The sequence below is a fragment of the Danio rerio genome, chromosome 20 (genome assembly GCF_052040795.2).
Source record: "Danio rerio strain M-AB ecotype USA chromosome 20, GRCz13ab, whole genome shotgun sequence".
Taxonomy (NCBI): Eukaryota; Metazoa; Chordata; class Actinopteri; order Cypriniformes; family Danionidae; genus Danio; species Danio rerio.
In genome coordinates, this window is record NC_141040.1 from 4,368,480 (window position 1) to 4,390,000 (window position 21,521).

Sequence of the window (21,521 nt, forward strand, 5' to 3'; positions counted from 1 at the left end):
ACAGTTCACAAACACACTCAAACACACTGTACAGGAGCTGGGATGTCTGCTAGGGGGATTTTCAGAGGAATAAGATACCTGCAGGTCTTCACGTGCTGGATACAAGTAAGTAAATGAAACGAAAAACTGACTATCAACCGTTTCCACTTATTCAGGACTTCGTCAGCTCGCCAGTCAAAGTTTATAAGTTCCACAAAAAACACCAAAATCGTTAATATTTGTGTAATATTATTCATTTTAATTCCCGTTTTAGATGGTGGAATTTATCATTTTCTCCTCTCTGAGGGCTGCAAAGACACGTAAGATGGAGACCGAGGCAGACTCAGTAAGTGTTCACTCATGTTGTTGTCTTTTTGTTGCCTCAGACACTAAATGTAAACTGATTTTCACCTTTCTAAGGGCATAATTATGACCATGTCAACAAGTTTATATCAAATATTGTAACTAAATCAAACAAGTGAAAAGCACAACACTAATTTGACTGCAGTTTGTCCAATTTGACTGCCCTGTAATACTGCTGTCTAAATTTTCTAGTCTTCTCAACTTGCATCAAACTGACTAAATGTATTACATTAAATTGGATTAATTTATTGAAATCCGTTAAAGTAGCATAAAAACATTTGTTGTTGTGACTTCTTCCCTGCTGAAAAAAACAGCATATGCCGGTAAGGTATGTTTTAATGCTTGTATGCTGGTTTTGCTGGTTTCAATGCTGGTCTTGCTGGTCTCAATGCTGGTTTTGCTGGTTTCAATGCTGGTTTCATTGCTGGTCTCAATGCTGGTCCTGCTGGTCTCAATGCTGGTTTTACTGGTCTCAGTGTTGGTCTTGCTGGTCTTAATGCTGGTCAGAAGTAGCAATGAGACCAGCAAAACCAGCATTGAGACCAGCAGGACCAGCATTGAGACCAGCAATGAAACCAGCATTGAAACCAGCAAAACCAGCATTGAGACCAGCATACCAGCATCAAAACATAACTTACCAGCAAATGCTGTTTTTTTCAGCAGGGTTGTTATATAGATTTTTGCATTGTGCCTTGCATAAACGAAACCGTAATGTAATAACTCTTTCGCAGATGTTCTGTTTTCTGCATGTTTAGAGTTTTGAGAACTGATTTTTTATCATGGTTTATTTTAAGTTGGCATCGTAAACCACTTCCTAAAAACAGCACACAGAACTGTCACCAGTTCCCAAGCTCTGCCGAAGTTGTATTTCCCATAATGTGCAGTGTTTGTCTTTGCCTGTCTGTCTTAGTTACATTTGACAACGTTGTTTCTGCAAGTTAGGACTCTTTCAAAAATGGCATCATAAATCAGCAAGGTTTAGCATTTAAAAGCACATGGAAGTAGTGAAAAATCTGTTATTTAAGCTCACATATTTATTTATTTATTTGCACGAATGGTAAATCTTGCTAATTTCACTCAAAATCACACTCAAATTCTGATTGGACACCAACGCAGCAGTTCAGAATGGTTGTACTTATGCATGGGACGATAACTGGTTTCAAGGTTTACCGCAGTTTGAAAAGGTCAAGGTTTTAAAACCGCAAAAAGTTTCTGTTATGTCTTTCCTAAGGTATATGTAAGGGGTTTTTAATGTTTTTTTTTTGTGTGTTGTAAAGAAATCTTTGTTTTTTTTTAACTAATGAAGCTAGCTAGGCATGGGCCGGTATAAGATTCTGATGGTATGATAACCTTTGATTAAAATAATCATGGTTTCACGATTTCACGGTATTGGGATTACTGCTCTAAAATATATTCTTTTTTTTTTAAATGTCTGGGTTAAAATCAACAACTTTTTTTCCCCTTTGAACATGAAATGTTTTATTTTGAGAAACATTTAAAATATTTTGAAGCAGTAAACCTGTCAGGGTAAATAATTCAAATGAAGCATTGACTTTTGCTGCTTTTATTAGTTGCAAAATGAAAACAAAGATTTCTTTACAGATTTAAATGGCATCTTTGGGGATCTTTCCTGCTGGAGATACTGTTGTCCTAAAAAAACGTAAATAAAAAATCTTACACTTACCTTAGGAACGGTATAGCCTAAAATGTTGGCGGTTTTAAAACTTTGACTGTTCCAAACTGTGGTATACCTTGAAACGGTTATCGTCCCAGGCCTAAAGCTAGCAGAAGTCAACGATTTAATTTATCCTGACATTTTTACTGTTTCAAAATATTATACATTTGAATTGTAAATTAAAAAAATGTCAAATGAAAAACTGTATATTGTGTTCTATTGGGCACAAATATGTTGTTGTTTTTTACAAAGACATTCAAAAATAACTTATTTTAGAGCTATAATCACAATACCTTGATACAGTGAAACCATGATATTTTATCCAAGGTTATTATCTCACAAACTTAAACTGGCCCTTGTCTAGTTGTACTCCTACTAATTCAGATGCATTGAAAATGCATGAGTTCAGATTGCATGTAAGCTTTCTACAATAATTCATTTAGTATGAAAACGTACAAATTCATATTAAATTAAATCAAATTTGCATCTAATTTTGGCTTTTTCTCAAATATATATATATATATATATATATATATATATATATATATATATATATATATATATATATATATAATGTTGCATATTGCCATGAGATTGTGCTTCTGTATTGTGATAAAGTTAAAAGTAATAATAATAATAATAATATATTTCCTTACATTTATATAGAGCTTTTCTGGACACTCAAAACTCTTTACACATTGGGCAGAATCTCCTCATCCACCACTGGTTTAAAAACCTTACTCTTTTTCGAAGAACATCCTGGGATTTTTAACGGCCACAGAGAGTCAGTACCTCGGTTTAATGTTTCATTCGAAAGACGGTGCTCACTTAGCAGTATAGAGTCCCCTTCACCATACTGGGGCATTAGGACCCACATTGACCGCAGGTTGGGCGCCCCCTGCTGGTCTAACTAACACCATTTCCGACAGCAACCTAGCTTTCTCATGTGGTCTCCCATCCAGGTACTGACCGGGGGCAGCCCTGCTTGGCTTCAGTGGGCGACCATGGGAGAGTTTCGGAGAGCTAGCTGCCGTCTACATTTCCTTAAATTAAAAATGTATAACATGCGTTTCGAAAATAGATAAAAAACACTTTCAACAAAAAAACGGTATCAGCATATACTGTATATCAGGGGTTACTGAATTTTTAAGCCCTCAACCCCCAAATTAATGATGTCAGTGACTTGTGATTCGTGTTTTTCAAGCTGGTTATATTTTAAATATACAAACGTTGCACTTACAACTGTAGGCAAATATAAACATGAGCATATTGGCAACACAAAAATGCAACAGTCTAATAACCGTATAATGTTTTTTATAGTCATTTATTAATTTAATTTTAATATAAAAAAATAAAGGCTGATGGCTGATTTTTATTTGTTTGTTCTTGTTTCTTTAATGTTGCTTTTAGCTTTCTTCTGTGGGTTATGAATGAAATATGGCAATTCTAATAGTTAATACAATAGGGTATATGCCGAGCTAGTGCTGTTCCTATGCTGATACACTTCCGGTGAGCTGTTATTGTGAACTTTTTTCCATTTTATACGGTTCCTTATACAGCATCGATGTTGTAATGTCATTAAAATACATTCAGTTAAATAAACTGTAGCATTTATTTGGTTGCTCAAGCGTAAAACGAGACAAAAAGCTGTTTACTCACACGCGCCCGTCAGAATCGGCAGGCTAATGCAGAAGCTCTATTGAATATACTGGGGTAAAACAAATGCTCATATTATAAAGATATGGTGGGGGAAATGTAATTTAATACAGCGCTTCTAGTACAATCTGAGTCCCACTTTAAATCGGATATCACTCAGCTAGTGGAGATCGCTCATTTTTAAAGAAAACAGACCTTAAACGCACCGGATTTTGCATTGGCACTCAATTCGCCGGAAGCGCTTAACCCAGGTTACTGGCAAATTAAAAGTACTATTAGCATGCTTACTTAAATTAAGAAATCACTAAGCGACCCCTTGTCATTGTTCCGCGATCCTCCCCAAGGGGGCCCGACCCCAACTTTGAGAACCACTGCTGTATATCAACGAACAAAAAAAACGAGATTTGAGGTTAAAATCTACACCAAAATGTATATTTTAGTTATTTTAGTCGTCATTGCTCATTTAATTAATTTTCAATTATTATTTTAATAAAATATTATTTATTATTAATAAATTATTTCTTTATGAAGCACAAGTAAGCACAACAATAGTCGAGCACTGCGTTGTACAACACAACAGAATGCAAAATCATAATAATTGCATAATTAAATACAAACATTTCATGTTTTGACCACGCTTTGATCCACTTTGCTGCAGTTCAATTAAAAAGTCCTGCGGTGTGACATTAATTTTTAAAGGCCTGAATATTCCATAGCATCACTTAATGAATACAAACTCATCAAATATGAATGTACAAAGAAACGAAACAAAACTAAGACAAACATGTTTTGATATATTCCACTTGTAGTCAAATATCCACTAAGTGCAGTTTCCAAATGATTTCAGACGTCTGAAGACAGCAGTGAGGCATCACATGTGAGTGTGTTTTGAAAGCGAGAGAGGGAGGATATCATTATGAGTGTGCGCATGTGTTTGTGCGTGTGCTCTCTCTCTCTCTTACTGTCATGTGTGTGGCGGTACGGGGAAGTGAAGCCACTCTTCAGGCAGCTGTGTTATTAGTGCTGAGCTGTGGGCGCTGATGGCTGACTTCACTGCTTAATTTGTAGTGTTTCTCACTCCTGTCGCCTCTCATTTTCAGTACCCACTTCAAAACTTCGCTGCTGGGGAGTTTGAAGGTAAGCAACGACAAAAAACAAAACAAAACAAAAAAAACGATTGTCAAGTCAAGTTATAGATGTATTGAACTAGCTGACAGAGCGAAATGCTCATGTTCAAAGAGATTAATGTGGATTCTAGTAACGTAATCATGTCTGCATGCTGCAATCAGCAGAGTCATGATGCTGTTATCTTGGCTATTGATGTTCTAAAGTACTGTTGAATGGAGTGAAGCCGTTTCAGCTTAATGCCTGTTGACGTGTTTGTGTGTCGTTTGTGATTAGGAGATGGTGTGATGAGCCGCCGAAGGGTCTCGGTGAAAGACCTGGGCCAGGGCGACTGTCAGGGCTGGTTGTACAAAAGAAAGGAAAGCAAAGGACTCTTGGGCTGGAAGTGGAAGAAGTTTTGGTTTGTGCTGAAGAAATGCTCGCTCTATTGGTACACGTCGGACATGGTGAGTTTTGTGGTTTTCCTCTGGTAATGTGCGCCGTTGCTTCATGCTGAGAGACTACACTGTCTAAAGCGATTGCCTTACCTTAAGCGAATAAACTAGTTGCTTTAAAGAGCACATAGTTTACCCCTTTTTTATGACCCTGCTAAAAAATCCAGCTTGAACCAGCCTAGGCTGGTTGGCTGGTTTTAGCTGGTCGACCAGGCTGGTTTTAGAGGGGTTTTAGCCATTTCCAGGCTGGTTTCCAGCCATTTCCAGCCTGGTCTTAGCTGGTCAGGCTGGAAAATGACCAACTAAATCCAGCTAAAACCAGCTTGACCAGCCTGGTTTAAGCTGGACGTAGCTGGTTTTGGCTGGGCTCCCAGCCTAAATAGGCTGGTCAAGCTGGTTTTAGCTGGTCATCTCCCAGCCTAACCAGCTAAGACCAGGCTGAAAATGGCTGGAAACCAGCCTGGAAATGGCCAAAACCCCTCTAAAACCAGCCTGGTTGACCAGCTAAAACCAGCCAACCAGCCTAGGCTGGTTTAAGCTGGATTTTTCAGCAGGGGATTTACTATTAATATTACGGTTCTTCTGAGTGTGCCAGTTTAGGTTCAGTTCAACACACAGTTCAGATGTTTTTATTATAATGTGTTAAAAAGTGTCATGTTGGGGGCGTTTACACAGTTTGCTATTGTAGGGGCATGTTGCTTCACAGTTTCGGCTTCCCGCTCAACGTAACAAGGGGGCGGAGTCAAAAGCTCCCACGCTGTGTGTTTGCAACAGACAGGCTGACAGACAGAGAGAAGCTAAGCTAAGCTAGGATCAGCATTCAGCCGTACATGTACGACTCGGACATAGAGCAAGCAGAGAGTGCAAAATCATTTGTGTCTTTGTATAGTCTCGGTGTACAAGTGCCGAGCTTGTACACCGAGACTGAAAACCACACATACTGAATTAACTTTGAATCAGGCATCGAATGCGTCGCGACACGGCACACCAGGCACTTTCAGTGGCGCGGCAGAAACATGAAGTGTCCCGAATCATCGCGCCACGCATTCCAGAACTCCAAACACAAGCCTCCACCAGGGCAAACACAACGGTGCCACAGCCGCCGAGCCGCTAACCCGAAGCTCCGCCGCGTGCACCCCTACAGAAACCCACATCCAGAACTCCGAAATGCACTGCACTGCGCCACGCAAAAGGTACAAGCAATAATTCCGATTAGAGCGATAATGTGGAGAGTATTGATCTTGTGTTGAGCCCAATGAGCCTTTCATCTAAAAATAGAGCACGGGTGTTCCTTTAGGGATCGATTTGACTCACACGCTGAAAATGGCGGACGTGCAACAAGAAACCAAGGATATGATTGTGACGCGAGGCTGTCAATCAATATTGGTGGGCGGAGCGACCACTTTCCTACGTATATTTGCGGTCGTTGTGTAAACCGCTCTAATTGGTCCACCGTTTTTTTGTTGTTAAATTGAAAAAAGGACTGTGTGTGTTTATATCACCCCAATATGACGGTCTATACGCTAAACTTACACACATGTCTGTCCAAACAGCTTGAAAAGTAGACTTTTCACCATAGGTGCCCTTTAAAATGTAAAGTTCAGTTCATCTTTATTTCTATAACGCTTATATAATATGGATTGTGTCAAAGCAGCAAAACATAGAAGTTCTAGTGAATTGAAAGAGTTAGTTTCAAAGTCGGTTCACACTGGCACTTCACATAACATTTCTGAATGGCTCTCCGTCCACACTATACCACTGAAAACGCACATCATGTGACCACACACCAACACAAACACACACTCTGTCATGTGCTGCAGTGTCTGTGCGCGTCTGAGCTCCAGCAGTAAGCGGGTGCTTTGAGCACAAAACCCCAGTGAGCAGTGCACATCAAACAGTTTATCAAGGATGTACCGCTGGATGGCGTCTCACTATTGTTGTTAAACGGTATATTTAATTAATCTTGTCTCTATCTAACGACTCTTCGGTCTTTTGAATCTATCAGGTAACGTGTCACAGTAGAGCTGCACGATTCTGGCTAAAATGAGAATCATGATTTTTTTTTTTTTGCCTAAAATAAAGATCACGATTTTCTCACGATTCTGTAGATGTAAAATAAAGGTTAATATGAGTGGCCTATTATTATTGTTATTCTCAAACATGTGGTAAAACAGCAATATGCTTTGTGTAGTTGTACTGTTGGTTAAAATGCTAAATTTTGTATAGACTTAGAGTGGTGGACCTGAACAGACTTTAGATTTGTCCTGGTCATTAATGCTGATGATAATTCTGATGTTGAATTATTGTGTTTGAGATTTATGATTATAATTTGTAATTTTCTGCTTAAAATATGTCACTGACGTTATTTTGGTGAATACAGAAGACTGAGTGGGTATTTTTGAATTTCGGCGGGTTTTGGATACTTTTGAGGCTGGAATCAGTCAGCTACATCTGGGAACACTGTGTGCGCTTTCGGTTTCATTTTCACTGCTAAGAGCGGTTCACTTCCCGCGAGGCTCCCAAACGATCACTCTGTGCCACAAACTGAATGTTACTTACAACATTATTAACGTTAACACTTTCGCTTCTTTCCTGAATATTAAAATATGATTGACAGAATCGTAGAAATGCTGGATTAAGATCGTCTAGGATGTCGAATCGGATCGCGACATTTTTACGATTAATTGTGCAGCTCTATGTCACAGCATCCGTACACTGCTTAAATCTTTCGATTTCACACTTGCACTTCAGATACTGCTGGTTGTTTTCTTATAGTTGTGAGACTTTTTTACCAACCAAGTTCGTCGACGACATTATAACGACACAGATCACTCTGCCTATTCATACCAGAGTCCTGCGGAAAAAGTGATTGACAGGTGGCAATTTGTGTGTAACTTATCTTTATTTATTTATGATTTGGTTATGGGTAAAGCAAAGACCATCTGGGTCGGGTAGTTGAAACGGTAGGCTACAAACAATTAATTTATGAATTTATTTATTATTTATAAATAATTAATTCACTGCCGCTTATGATAACGATGATGCCATCATCCATCGCCATTATTCACATTGGACATCGTACGATGCCAAATTGGTCAACAGCACCCAACCTTACCTTTTATTAACCATAACATTACCCGCTGAAGGCATATGGTTCAGTAACTTTCCGGATGAGTGGGGACCATTGCTGTGTATGGAGGATGAGGGAGCTCTCTAGTTTCATCTAAAATGTCTTCACTTATCTTCTGAACACAAACCAAGGTCTCAGGGGTTTGGAGTGACATCAGAGTGAGTAATTAATAACATAATTTTCCTTTATTTGGGTGAACTAACCCTTTAACTTTGCCCAGAGGCTTACCTGCTTGTGTAGAGTTAAGCAGGTCATACAACTAGCATGTGACAACAAGACAGTCCTTGAAGGTAATTTTCTTCCTCCTTGGCATGGTATCACAAAGCATCGTTCGCTTTCAGAATGTAAACATGAGCCCGAAGTAGTGAATACAGGTAAATGGTGGAGGAGCGGTGGTTGCTTTGTTGCATGTTGTTTTTTATTCAAGTGAAAATCGATGAAAAGAAGTGTGACACGTGCTATTTTTGGCTTGTTAAAACCACTCTCACTGCCGATTTCTGGGTCAGCTGCAGAAGCTCAATGGTGTTGGTTGGGAGGTCAGGCAAGAGAGCATTGCAATACATTGTTAAAAAAATGCAGGGTTTCACACAATTGCTTCATGCTGTCCCTACAAAAAATAATTAAGTTAATTGTTTTTGACAAATTCAAGTGGATTGAACAAAAAACAATTAAGTTGTCCCAAAAAAATCTCAAGAATTATTTAGTTTCAGCTCAGTTTAAATAAGTATTTTAAAAAAACAATACACCCTTTATTTTGGGAGTAGTCCAGTCTAGAAGGATCAAGAGTTTAGCTGATATTCCTGATGTCGCACATGAGTGAATCTGCAGGATCGGGCGATACTTTAGGTAGTAATGTGGTCTGTCAGGTTTTGCTGGATTCGGCTTATGAAAGTGCTGTAAACTGCATCATCACATAATCTATCATACAATATTGGTTTTGTAAAGCCCACTCACCTGCATGAAGCTCACTTAGTATCGCACAATGTTTTTCCACAGATATGGAGTGTTGATAAGAATACAGAGAGTGGTGGAAAGAGTACTGAAAAATTATACTCAAGTAAACTTACCATTACTTTCCCAAAAATGTAGTGCAAGTTGAGTCAAAGTATCTTTTGTAAAAATTACTCAAAGTAAGAGTTTTGAGCCCTTTCAAAAGTACTTAAGAGTAGTAAGTAGTGGGTATTACGCTGTAAAAAGCTGATGCGTTTACATGTAATTTGTGCATGTGTGTGTAAACGTAACATCCTATAGTGCATCTAGTTATCATCATAAGACATCATTAGGTTAGATTTAGGTTGTGATGTCAAGTGACCAAAATTTTGTCTAGTCAGCATCTAAAGACAACGTAACTTTGATGTCCAATAATGAGGTTGATATGTGCTTGATTTTTGGTTGTTAGAAAAAGTGACCAAAATCCAACGTCGAGCCAACATCTTAAACCAATGTCATATTGACGTCAAATACTGACATTTATTAATCAGGCATGGCAACCAAAATCCAACATCATAGTGGTAACGTCCTCAAAAAATCAAGCTTTAACATCATTAGACGTTGATATTTGATTAATTTTAGGTTGGATGTTGAATATTGACTAGGCCTGACATTGTGAAGTGAAGTAAAAGTACCTGTACTAGAAGGCGGGGCTTCATTCAATGTATTGACCATTACACTTTTTCCCATTCAAAACTATACGAGTGACTCGTCTTGTGTTTTTTTTTTGTCTTTGTACATTCCATTTTTATAAATTACCATTTACAAAGCAAAAAGAATTGCTGATGCTGCTACAAAAGTTGGAGAAAGGAAAATATCTGCCATTAATGGCCATGAGAGCAAATACTGGCATCACCAGTATAACTTTCTGTAAACATGATTTATGAAAAGTCTGGTTTTGAGTTTATACTTGACTGGTTAGCCACTGAAACCAACTTTGTGCAATAGAGGTAAATACTCATTGTTATCTTGCAGGCGGAGAAAGCCGAGGGCTACATCAACCTGAGAGACTTCACTATAGAACAGGCTACCGAATGCAAGAAGAAATTGTAAGTTTGTCTTCATTATTTATAAAGATTGTTGGATACTTGGTGGGTAAAAAAAGTCACTGATGTAGATGGCAGGTTATGCTTAGCGGGAAATGGCAAAAATGCTAATTGATTTCATGTCAAATCCTTGATATCTATTTGACATCCCCATATTGATGCCCCTTTGACCACCATGTGAAAATGTTAAATCTAATGTTTTTTTAATGTATTTTTAAAAATAATATTTATATATTTCTACTTTATTCTGTATATTCTCTTATTAAAAATAGATTAGTGAAGTTTATTTATGAACTAATTTCTAGAGGCTCACGATTTACGAACTTACGAACTTATGATTGCTTGCAGCTGGTCCTGCATTCAATTTATGATTTACCAATGTGTCGAGGCAGTGGCGCAGTAGGTAGTGCTGTCGCCTCACAGCAAGAAGGTCGCTTGGTCGCTGGTTCAAATCTTGGCTCAGTTGGCGTTTCTGTGTGGAGTTCGCGTGAGTTTCCTCTGGGTGCTCCGGTTTCCCCCACAGACATGCGGTACAGGTGAATTGGATAGGCTAAATTGTCCGTAGTGTATGGGTGTGTGTGTTAATGTGTGTGTGGATGTTTCCCAGAGATGAGTTGCGGTTGGAAGGGCATCCGCTGCGTAAAAACTTGCTGGATAATTCCGCTGTGGCGACCACGGATTAATAAAGGGACTAAGCCGACAAGAAAATGAATGAATGAATGAATGATTCACCAATCAGACAACTCCTAAGCCACTAAATACCCTAAGTTCCAAATAACAGCCATCTTTGTTTTGAAGAATCCCCCTTTCACCCCTACTCCTCCTCCTTTCTTACTGTAGATAGATGCCACTCAAATATACGCTGCTCAAGTGTAGATCTTCTTGTGCGCTCTCAAATAAATGCTGCTGAAGTGTGATTTTGTGAGTTTATGTAACAAGCAAGGGTGTAACGATACGCGTATTTGTATTAAACTGTTCGGCACGAGACTTTCGGTTCGGTACGCATTACAAACCAAACGATTCAATTCAGACTAACATCTAAAAAGATAAAAGGGAATAAGTACAAAATATAATGTTTTTAGTGCAGCAACGCTCAACATGGCATCCCAAATGACGTGGCAGACAACATGCTGTTTAACATGTCATGTTAAACAGTAGACCATCGCTTATGAACTCAAAATATTAATTTATTTAAGCACGCGCTCATTGGCAATCTTCCCCCATTGCCCCAGCAACCCTGGACCCCCGACACAAAAGAGCCAACCTCCAAACACTGCTCCAGTCAGGCACGCCACGCGCTACACTAGCTCACAAAATGGCGAGTAACGTTAATGTAATCCCAGACATCACATGAGACGTAGTAAATCACGTGAGACTCCTGGATGCCCGCAAACGAATGATGATCTTCCGGAAATTGCGCATCCCCCCGGTCCTTAAATACGTTGCGTACCCCTCTCCAACGAAACCGTCCCAGCAGATTTGAAAGACCCCGGCACTTTCTCATACTTTTGCCTCAGCCTCACTTCACCGCTGCTCGCCATGTTAAAGCCAAAAGTGTGGAATGATGGTCAAGCGCCCCCAACCTTTAGAGCATAGTGATTGGATATTTACTCGTAGGGAGGAGTTTCCTCATCTCAGCTCATATACTTACAGGCACATACAGTCAATTCGGGGAGATAGCAAACACACATAAATTATTTAAACGCAAAACCGAGAAAACTCACAACTCACAAGCGCGTATTGAACTGTGGAGGTCGTACCGTACGGTTCAATATTATATTGAGAACTGTGGCATCCCTGGTAATCGGTGATCGGTATCGGCCGATATGGCTTTAAGTAATTGGTCATCTGCCCTAAAAATCCTGATCGGAGCACCTTTAGTGTGGCCACAACTATATTTATTGTTATATTTATAGTTAGCGCTCTTAAGGCTGATTTATACTTCTGCGTTAAACGCCGGCGTATGCTATGGCGCTGACGTGCACCTCTAAAAAAATGTAACTGCACGTCGCAACGACGCGTAGCACAAGCTCTGTGATTGGTCAGCTTGGTAGCGCTGACGAGTCTGGGCGGGACCGAGAGCCGTGTGAATGGTGCGAGCCTGATGGAGCGATTGTTCACAAGTGTGGAGTCCCGTGAAGGAGCTCCGGATGGAAAGTTTTGTTCTGTGTTTACCTCATAGTTAAAGTTGTTGCACGTCCGCCGGTTCCTGCCTCAAACTGAGCGAGTTTGAGCCACTTGTACATCCCGGAAGTGTTCAGGAAAAGCAAAACAGCAGCGAAGAAACTCGACACAGAGGAACATTTACACCTCACTGCCAACTAGCGTTTCAGAAGTGTTAATGCAGACCGACAGAGACAGCGCGCAGAAGAATAAATGCACAGCTACATGCATTGCATGCGCCGTGGGTTACGCCGGTCGCTTAATGCAGAAGTATAAACCAGGCTTTAGTGTGAAGAGCTGCAGAACTCACATTTAGTACACAGAAGAAATCCAGCGTCTGCGATATGAATCACTTACGTTAGAGAATGTTAAAAGGCTGTCATTTGACTAATGCTTTTTGAACATGGTGTGAAGTGTCAAGATGCTTATCATCATTTTTTTTTCTCTCTCACAGCAAAGGTGTCATCTGTACCCAACTTAACGCGCGCTCATAACACAGGAAACTGTCTGCGCTGAGTGTGTGGTCTCTCAGCCGCTGTGTTTCCCACTTCCTTTATAAAAACATACAGTAACGTTGCTTGACTTTGATCAAAATCGAGTGGATTTAGATAAGACTGGAGACAGACTTTGATGTCATGTGCTTTTTCGCTTTTCTGTACTGCTTCCACAGCGTCACACAACCACAAATCCACGCTGCTGTTTGTTCTAGGAACTGTACGTCTGCATTTGCTTTGAGTTTATTCTTTTTTTCCAGTGCGATGAAAGCGAGCCACCTCCACGTGCTGACACTCTACTTTGCAGCCGAGAGCATGAAAGACATGAACAAGTGAGTGTGGAAACAATGTCTCTTGTGTGTAAGTGTGTCCAAAGATAAACTTGGTGATGATACCACCTCATGAAAACAAAGCTAAATCCTACACTGTAAAAAGTACAGGTTGCCTTTAAATCAAACGAGTCCTTTAAACTTAAATAATGTTAAACTGACATAAAACAACTTATAAAAATAAGAGGTCCCACTTTATTTTAAGTGTCCTTAACTACCATGTAGTTGCATCAAAAAATAAATACAATGTACTTACTGTGTTCATAATGTATTTGAGAACACTTGTGGTGCTTTTGAGTTGGGATAGAGGTTGGGTTATGGACAGGTTTAGTGGTATGGGTAGGTTTAAGGGTGGGTTAAGGTGTAAGAGATGGTCAGCAGTGTATTTACAAATGTAATTACACAAGTCAGTTACAGATGTAATTACATACAGGTATTTAATCAAGCATAAGTACACAATAAATACATGTATTTACATAATAAGTACATTGTAACAAACTATTAATTCCTGTGTAAGTACATATTAGTTAAAGCTACTTAATATAAAGTGGAACCAAATAAGTTAGAACATGAGTAACTCCGTTTAATAAGGTATAATTAACTCAAACCCTATGTTGTCATGACTAATTGACCATATATTTTTTACAGCGTACATTATTTTAGATTGTGGCTTTGAGGCCGTTGACCAAATCTCAGATGTTTACCAAATTTGATAAAGATACCTACATTTTATGAATGTTTTATAACATTTGAGTCATATTTAGGCCCACCCGGATTTCCGCAGATTTTTAGCCCATCATTAATTCTGTTTATGTACTTGAGTAAATGTGTGTAAATCTATATTTATTCAGTTTTTAAATTAATGTCAGTGCTATTAATGACTAATATGAATATATTCATCTGATTTATGTACAATAGAGTGTGTAAAGTAGTATTTTCTGTCTTTTAGTAGAGATATTATATGAGAGACTTGCTTTTACCAAATAAAGTGAATCTGATTGGATTTGCATTTTAAGCAAAAAATAAAAGTTATTATTTTGTTATTTCACATATTAAGGTTTTAGTTATGCAAAATTATTCCGCAAAAATCAGCATTTTTTTTTACAAAATTTTTCGCAGAAATAGCAAAAAACCTCAGCAGATTCTGCCTGGCCCTAGTCATTTTTCATTGAAAGTAATCGTATATACTTTTGGCTTTTTCCAAGATGTTTGTTTCTGTTGTGAAACAAAAGTGAAGATATCTGATAGATTGTTCACTTCTCTTTTGTTAACCATTAAAGTCAATGGAGACCAATATTTTTGAGCTCTAAAAGTGCCAAGTGAGCTGTTTGAATACTTGCTGGGTAAGGAAGAATTGATGAAATGACCAATTAAATTCTTTGAAATGTTGTAAACAATGAATGTTTCTCATCCAATCAGAATCCAGCAGCTCTGTTATGTGTAATTCCAGGCTTGCGAGTACAGAAGGGTTTGCATTTGACATTAGTGGACACATTTCTAAGCTTAATAGTTTTAGTAACTCATTTCTAATAACTGATTTATTTTATCTTTGCCATGATGACAGTAAATAATATTTGACTAGATATTCTTTAAGACACTTCTATACAGCTTAAAGAGACATTTAAATGCTTAACTAGATTAATCAGGTTAACTAGGCAAGTAAGGGTAATTAGGCAAGTTATTGTATAATGATGGTTTGTTTGTTTGACTATCAGAAAAATATAGTTTAAGGGGGCTAATAATTTTGTCCCTAAAATTGTGTTTAAAAAATTAAAAACTGCTTTTTTTAGCCGAAATAAATTAAATAAGACTTTCTCCAGAAGAAAAAATGTTATCAGACACACTGTGAGAATTTCCTTGCTCTGTTAAACGTCTTTTGTGAAATATTTAAAAAGAAAAAAAAAATTCAAAGGGGGGCTAATAATTCTGACAATTTAATTACAAATAATACAGATAATAGATGTTTCATGCAAGTGTTTATTGAACTTTGACAGAATAAGCACACAAAAAGATGAAAATTAGATTTATTAGATTTATTTCATCATAACTAAAGCTAAATGGGTGGTCCAGGAAGTAGAAACAGTCAAAATAGGTTTAGTGGGAGTCTTGAAGTCAATATTTTCAGGAAGAAAATGTAAACATAGAAACATTAGTTTTTATACGTGGCTTGATGTAATTTGTGTTGTTATTATTCAAAACCTCCGAAAAAACAAATGTAACTGTACATTCTAAAAACTATTGTTATACAAAACAAAAACAAAAATTGACGCAACAGCTTGCATTAATATATTCGACTTACGACAACATCTAACAAAATGAAGTCCAGACAACAAACTTTTTTATGTTCGCCAAATCTTTTCCTCTTCAATCAGAGGCATTTTACATAGCAAAAAACTAAATTTTTTAAGTTGAGTGCTCAAAAAAATAAGTTGTTTCAAATTTTTTTTTTATTAAAATTGAAAACAAATCCTGTGTTATGTACTTATTTACATGCATATTTTCAAGTTTAGAACCTCAAATAAATTAATACATTTTGTTTGTTTTCAAATTTACTGTTCATGCTTGTAAGAAATATATTTAACAACAACATTTTTGTTTTTTGGTAATTTTTTTTTGTATTAAATCACAGGTTTTTATTGTTTTACAAAACAAAAACATGTAATGTCCTATATTATCATTATAAAAAATAATGAAAAACATCAGTGTGTGGACTTAAAAAGACAAAACAAGTCCATTAGTGTGGACAAATTTCTTTGCGTTGCTACAAGTTAAATATTGTTTTAAAGTAACTGACAGATATATTTACCTTTTAAATTAGCCTCATTTTTACATTTATGTAATTATCAATATTTTCATGTGTTGAAAACTTAATTATTCTGGCAGCTTAAACGTTTTAATCTAATCAGCATTTTGGAGTTTTTAAGTTACAATAATGTATTAAACTATGTAGTGGTTACAGAGCTCTTGAGTTATTTTTTAGAGTGTATATATAACATGCCTGTGGTGTGAGCAATCTGGTTGGATGTCCTCTTTGTTGTTGTTGTTGATTGGGTTGTTAAAATAGCTGACCTAAATAAATATAGTGCACAGATACTCATTTTTAAAGATCATTAATCTATCTTCACCCTAAACTGAGTGATTCTTAGATACAGTTGAAGTCAGAATTATTCGCCCCCTTTTTATTTAATTTTTTAAAATATTTCCCAAATGATGTTTAACAGAGCAAGGAAATTTTCACAGTATGTCTGATAATGTTTTTTCTTCTTTAGAAAGTCTTGTTTGTTTTATTTCAGCTAGAATAAAAGCAGGTTTTAATTTTTTAAAAAACATTTTAAGGTCAAAACTATTTACCCCTTTAAGCTATATATTTTTTCGATAGTCTACAGAATAAACCATCATTATACAGTAACTTGCCTAATTACCCTAACCTGCCTAGTTAACCTAATCAACCAAGTCAAGCCTTTAAATTTATAAGCTGTATAGAAGTATGTTGAAAAACATGTAGTCAAATATTATTTACTGTCATCATGGCAAAGATAAAATTAATCAGCTATTAGAAATGAGTTATTAAAACTATTATGATTAAAGATGTGTTGAAGAAATCTGCTCTCCGTTAAACAGAAATTGGGGAAAAAAATAAACGGGGGCGAAAAATTCTGACTTCAACTGTAAATATCTCCTTTTGGGTTTGCAAGTTAGTCACAAGTGTGAGGAAAACATGACAGAAATATCTTTCTTTGTAAACCATTGCATTTGAATAGATAAAGCGGTGAGTGGGGGAAAACTCTGAGAGAAATCTGTGGGTGTTCTGCTATTAAACTGTGTGGGCCAAAGACACACATAATGACACAACACACAATCATTTAACAGATCAGAGGAGGTTTACCGTAATTAATGCTTTATTTATGTTTTTGTTGTAATCTAGATGGCTGGCTAAACTCACCCAGGCTTCAAATGAACCCGAGCCCACAGACTCGACCAACGGAGGTAAAGATTCACACCACACCAAGGTTATTTTAGTAAACCAAGGCCAGAAGTGTTAGTCAAAAAAGTTTTCGTTAACTGAAAGAAATAGATAGACTTTAAAAAAAGAAGAAAATTATACCAACAACTGTTTTTGAAAAAGTAACTTAAATAAGTAGTTAGCAAATAAATAAATAAATAGTTTTTCAGAATTTATAAGCTGACCTGTGGCTATTCTAGTACTTGTAGATGGCGCCAAACACATCAGTAAAGCACCTGATAATATACAAAAACATTTTTTTATCTCATTTTTCCAGCAAATGCAAACTTGGCATGTTTAACTATGAAATGTAATGTGTTTATTTATATAGCGCATACACAGTTGAAACTAGAAGTTTACATACACTAAAAAAGGAACATAGCTATTTTTTTAAATGTCTGATGGTAAATCATACTAAACATTTACTATTTTGGCCCATTCCTCCTGACACAATTAGTGTAACTGAGTCAGATTTGTAGGCTGTCTTGCTCGCACAAGCTTTTTCAACTCCACCCACACATTTTCTATAGGATTGAGATCAGGGCTTTGTGATGGCCTCTCCAAAACATTCACTTTGTTGTCCTTAAAGCACATTTGAACTAATTTGGCAGTATGCTTAGGGTCATGGTCTGTTTGGAAGACCCTATTGTGGCCAAGTTTTAATTTCCTGGCTGATGTCTTGAGATGTTGCTTCAGTATTTCTACATAATGTTCTTTCTTCATGATGCCATCTATGCTGTAAAGTAAACTAAAACAGCCCCACAACATGATGCTGCCGCCCTCATACTTCACAGTTGGGATGGTGTTCCTAGGCTTGTAAGCTTTCCCCTTTGTCCTCCAAATGTAACACTGGTCATTATGGCCAAACAGTTCAATCTTAGTTCCATCAGACCACAGGACATGTCTCCAAACATGGTAATTTAGCTTATTGTAATCTGGCTTTGTTGTTGATTCTGGCCTTATTGATTTTCCCATGTTGTCACACAAGGAAGCAGTGTGTTTGTGGTTTTCCCTAAATACTATTCTACAGTTGTGCCTCCAATGAGCTCAAATGTTGTCAATTAGCCCATCAGAAACTTCTAAAACCTTGACACCATCATCTGAGCTTATTCAGAGGCAGAATAATCTTACTGTCTGCAAACTTTTGACTTTCAAGAAAAGTTATAACAATTTCTCAAAAAATATCTCTCATTATTCTGCTATTAAGCAGAACAGAAACACATTTGATAATCCTAACTTACCTAAAAGAGAAAGTTTAGTCACATTAACATCTGATTTTTTAAATGGTTATGTGCCTTTTTATACAGTGTATGTAAACTTCTGGTTTCAACTGTATTGTGTATGGTCATGCACCCAAAGCGCTTCACAATCATGAGGGGGGTCTCTCCACACCACCACCAGTGTGCAGCATACACTTGGATGATGCAACGGCAGCCACAGGACAACAGCGCCAGTGCGCTAATCACACACTAGCTATAGGTGGAGTGGGGAGACAGTAGCCCCTTTCACACAGTGATATCGGTAAATATCCTGAAAATATCTGGAACGACTTCACTGGTAAATTAAAAAAAAACTAAAAAAGCTCTGTTCACACAGGCGAGGACGTTTCAGAATTTTTCCGAAAAAGACTATTCACACATCCATTCCAAAGTAGCGGTAAACTCTGACATCATTAACCAGAAATGACCTATAAACGGCAGCACTTGTATTTGCAAACTTAGAAGGTGTCGTGGGCTTTTCTTGATGGTTTCACTTTTATTTAAAGCTTTAGCCTTCATGCAGCTGCTTTTGTCCCAGAGACATCCAAAGGCAGAAACGCAAACCGCAGCTAAATGTTTACACACTTGACTACATACAAATTATGTGGAGGGATGCGTCAAGCAACTGAAGGTAAACAAACGGCGATTTATCATAAGCATTTTATCAATAGTCTTTGACACAGTTGGCATTAAGAAGGAACATAGAAACATTATCTGACTAACATCTAGCAGCTAAGTGTGCGTGGAAAAATATTGAAAGGCTTTTATCTTCATAATCGGCGCGGATGTGAATGCGTCTGACTGTTCTTATAGACTGGAGTAGACGTCTCACGTCAGCTTGTTCTAATTGTTAACGTGCTCTTTCCGACAATCTTGTGAGTGCAAATGTCTTGTTGATGCCTGAGGTCAGAGGAGAATGGCCAGACTGATTTAGGCTGATAAAAAGGCAACAGTAACTCAAATAACCACTTGGTACAACCGAGGTATGCAGAAGAGCATCTCTGACCTCAATGTGTCCAACCTTGAGGCGGATGGGCTACAGCAGCAGAAGACCACACCGGGTGCCACTCCTGTGAGCTAAGAACACGAAACTGAGGCTACAATTTGCACAGGCTCACCAAAACTGGTCAATAGAAGATTGGAGAAACGTTGCCTGATTTGATAAATCTCGATTTCTTCTGCGAAATTTGGTTGATAAGGTCAGAATTTGGCATCAACAACATGAAAGCATGGATCTATCCTGCCTTGTATCAACAGTTCAGGCTGGTGGTGTTGGTGTAATAGTGTTGGGGATATTTTCTTGGCACACTTTGGGCCCATTAGTACCAACTGAGCATCGTATCAACGCCACAGCCTACCTGAGTATTGTTGCTGACCATGTCCATCCCTTTTTGACCATGTCAAAAAGTGCAAATCATCTCAGACTGCTTTTTTGAACATGACAATGAGCTCACTGTACTCAAATGGCCTCCACAATCACCAGATCTCAATCCAATAGAGCATCTTTGGAATGTGGTGGAACAGGAGATTGGCATCATGGATGTGCAGCTGACAAATCTGGAGCAACTGTGTGATGCTATCATGTCAATATGGAACTTCTGAGGAACTTTCCGGTACCTTGTTGAATCTATGCCACGAAGGATTAAAGGGCCATGAAACCCCCTCGTTTCAGCAGGGTGTTTTCACACCTCTACTTTGGAAAAAGTCAGAAAAGTGGGCGTGTCCAGCTCTGTTTAGGGCGGAGTGTCGGAGGAACTAAAGTGGGATGGTGTGGGAGTGTCTATTTGGGCACGCGCGAGTTTCAGTCAAAATATACACACATGAGAAAGTGATGGTGTTTAACCTACATGGACATCTGTAGTCGAATTATTTGCCAAATTATTAAATGGTGGACTTTAACTGCAGTTTGGCTCTTTCATTCAGGGAATTCATTCATGCCCCTCGCGACAAACGTGATATTTGATTCGAGGATCTGCTTTAAGCGTGTATTTTTCATGCAATGTTTGATACCGCACGGCGAATGAGAGAAAAAAAAAACTCCGCATTTCCCGGAAACTTAGATGCACACGGCAGGTAGCGTCAGAAAGCCGCGTGTGTGTAAAATGCGGTGCTATGTTTGCACTCAGTGCAATAGTTAACCTAATTCGATACGAACAAACTGAATAAACAAAGAGCACTGGTCGCTCACTTACCAAATCTGTAGAGACAGGACAATCACCAGCAACTAGAGCCGCGTCTTTATGAAGAGAAGACTAACATAACAAGCGAATCCGGATCTCAGCGTTTGCAGATGAGAACAGCTCTCAGGTAAACAATAATCCTCCTTGGACACGTAAGTAATTGTTGTCGAGCGTCGCGTACACTGTTAATCCACACGTGATCCAGATGAGCTCTCACAGAGAGAAAATGAAAACGAAACTTAATGGCAGCAAACTATAAAAGCAACACTTCACGCTTGTTTTGCCAACACAACGTGGCGTCTCTGTGGCTTAAACGCGGCGACACTAATGAATATTAATGAAGTTGCACAATAGAGCGCGCTGATTGGTTTGAACCAAGCCTTACTCATGCATTAATGCATCACACTGTAAGACGTAATAAGACTCACTCTGGCACAGACGTCCAGTCTGCACGCTGGAATACACGCTATTATGTCATGACCGTGACGCAGCTTCAAAAATTAGTTTCAAACAGGAAGTGTTTGAAATAAAGCAAAAACAACCAATTTATACTTTTTAGTGAAATATAGGTGTCCTAATAGTGTTTTTAGCAGTGTGGGACACATATACGACTGTCAACAGCTCAAAAAAAATGTGTTTTCGTGACCCTTTAAGGCAAAAGGAGGTCCAACCCAGTAGTAGTAAGATGTAGTAAG

At 38.0% G+C, this 21,521-nt stretch overlaps 1 protein-coding gene across 3 annotated transcripts in view; it reads left to right on the top strand.

The window, feature by feature from the left end:
• Positions 1-21,521, top strand: part of ipcef1 (interaction protein for cytohesin exchange factors 1) — a 32,817-nt gene continuing 11,296 nt past the window's right edge. Inside the window, exons 1-7 of one of the 3 annotated variants that reach the window (XM_087297866.1) lie at positions 1-105; positions 254-325; positions 4,774-4,810; positions 5,075-5,244; positions 10,328-10,401; positions 13,316-13,387; positions 17,310-17,371. In XM_087297866.1, coding sequence (XP_087153992.1) covers positions 43-105; positions 254-325; positions 4,774-4,810; positions 5,075-5,244; positions 10,328-10,401; positions 13,316-13,387; positions 17,310-17,371 — 550 coding nt within the window. In that variant the 5' untranslated portion in view covers positions 1-42. 3 annotated transcript variants of the gene reach the window in all.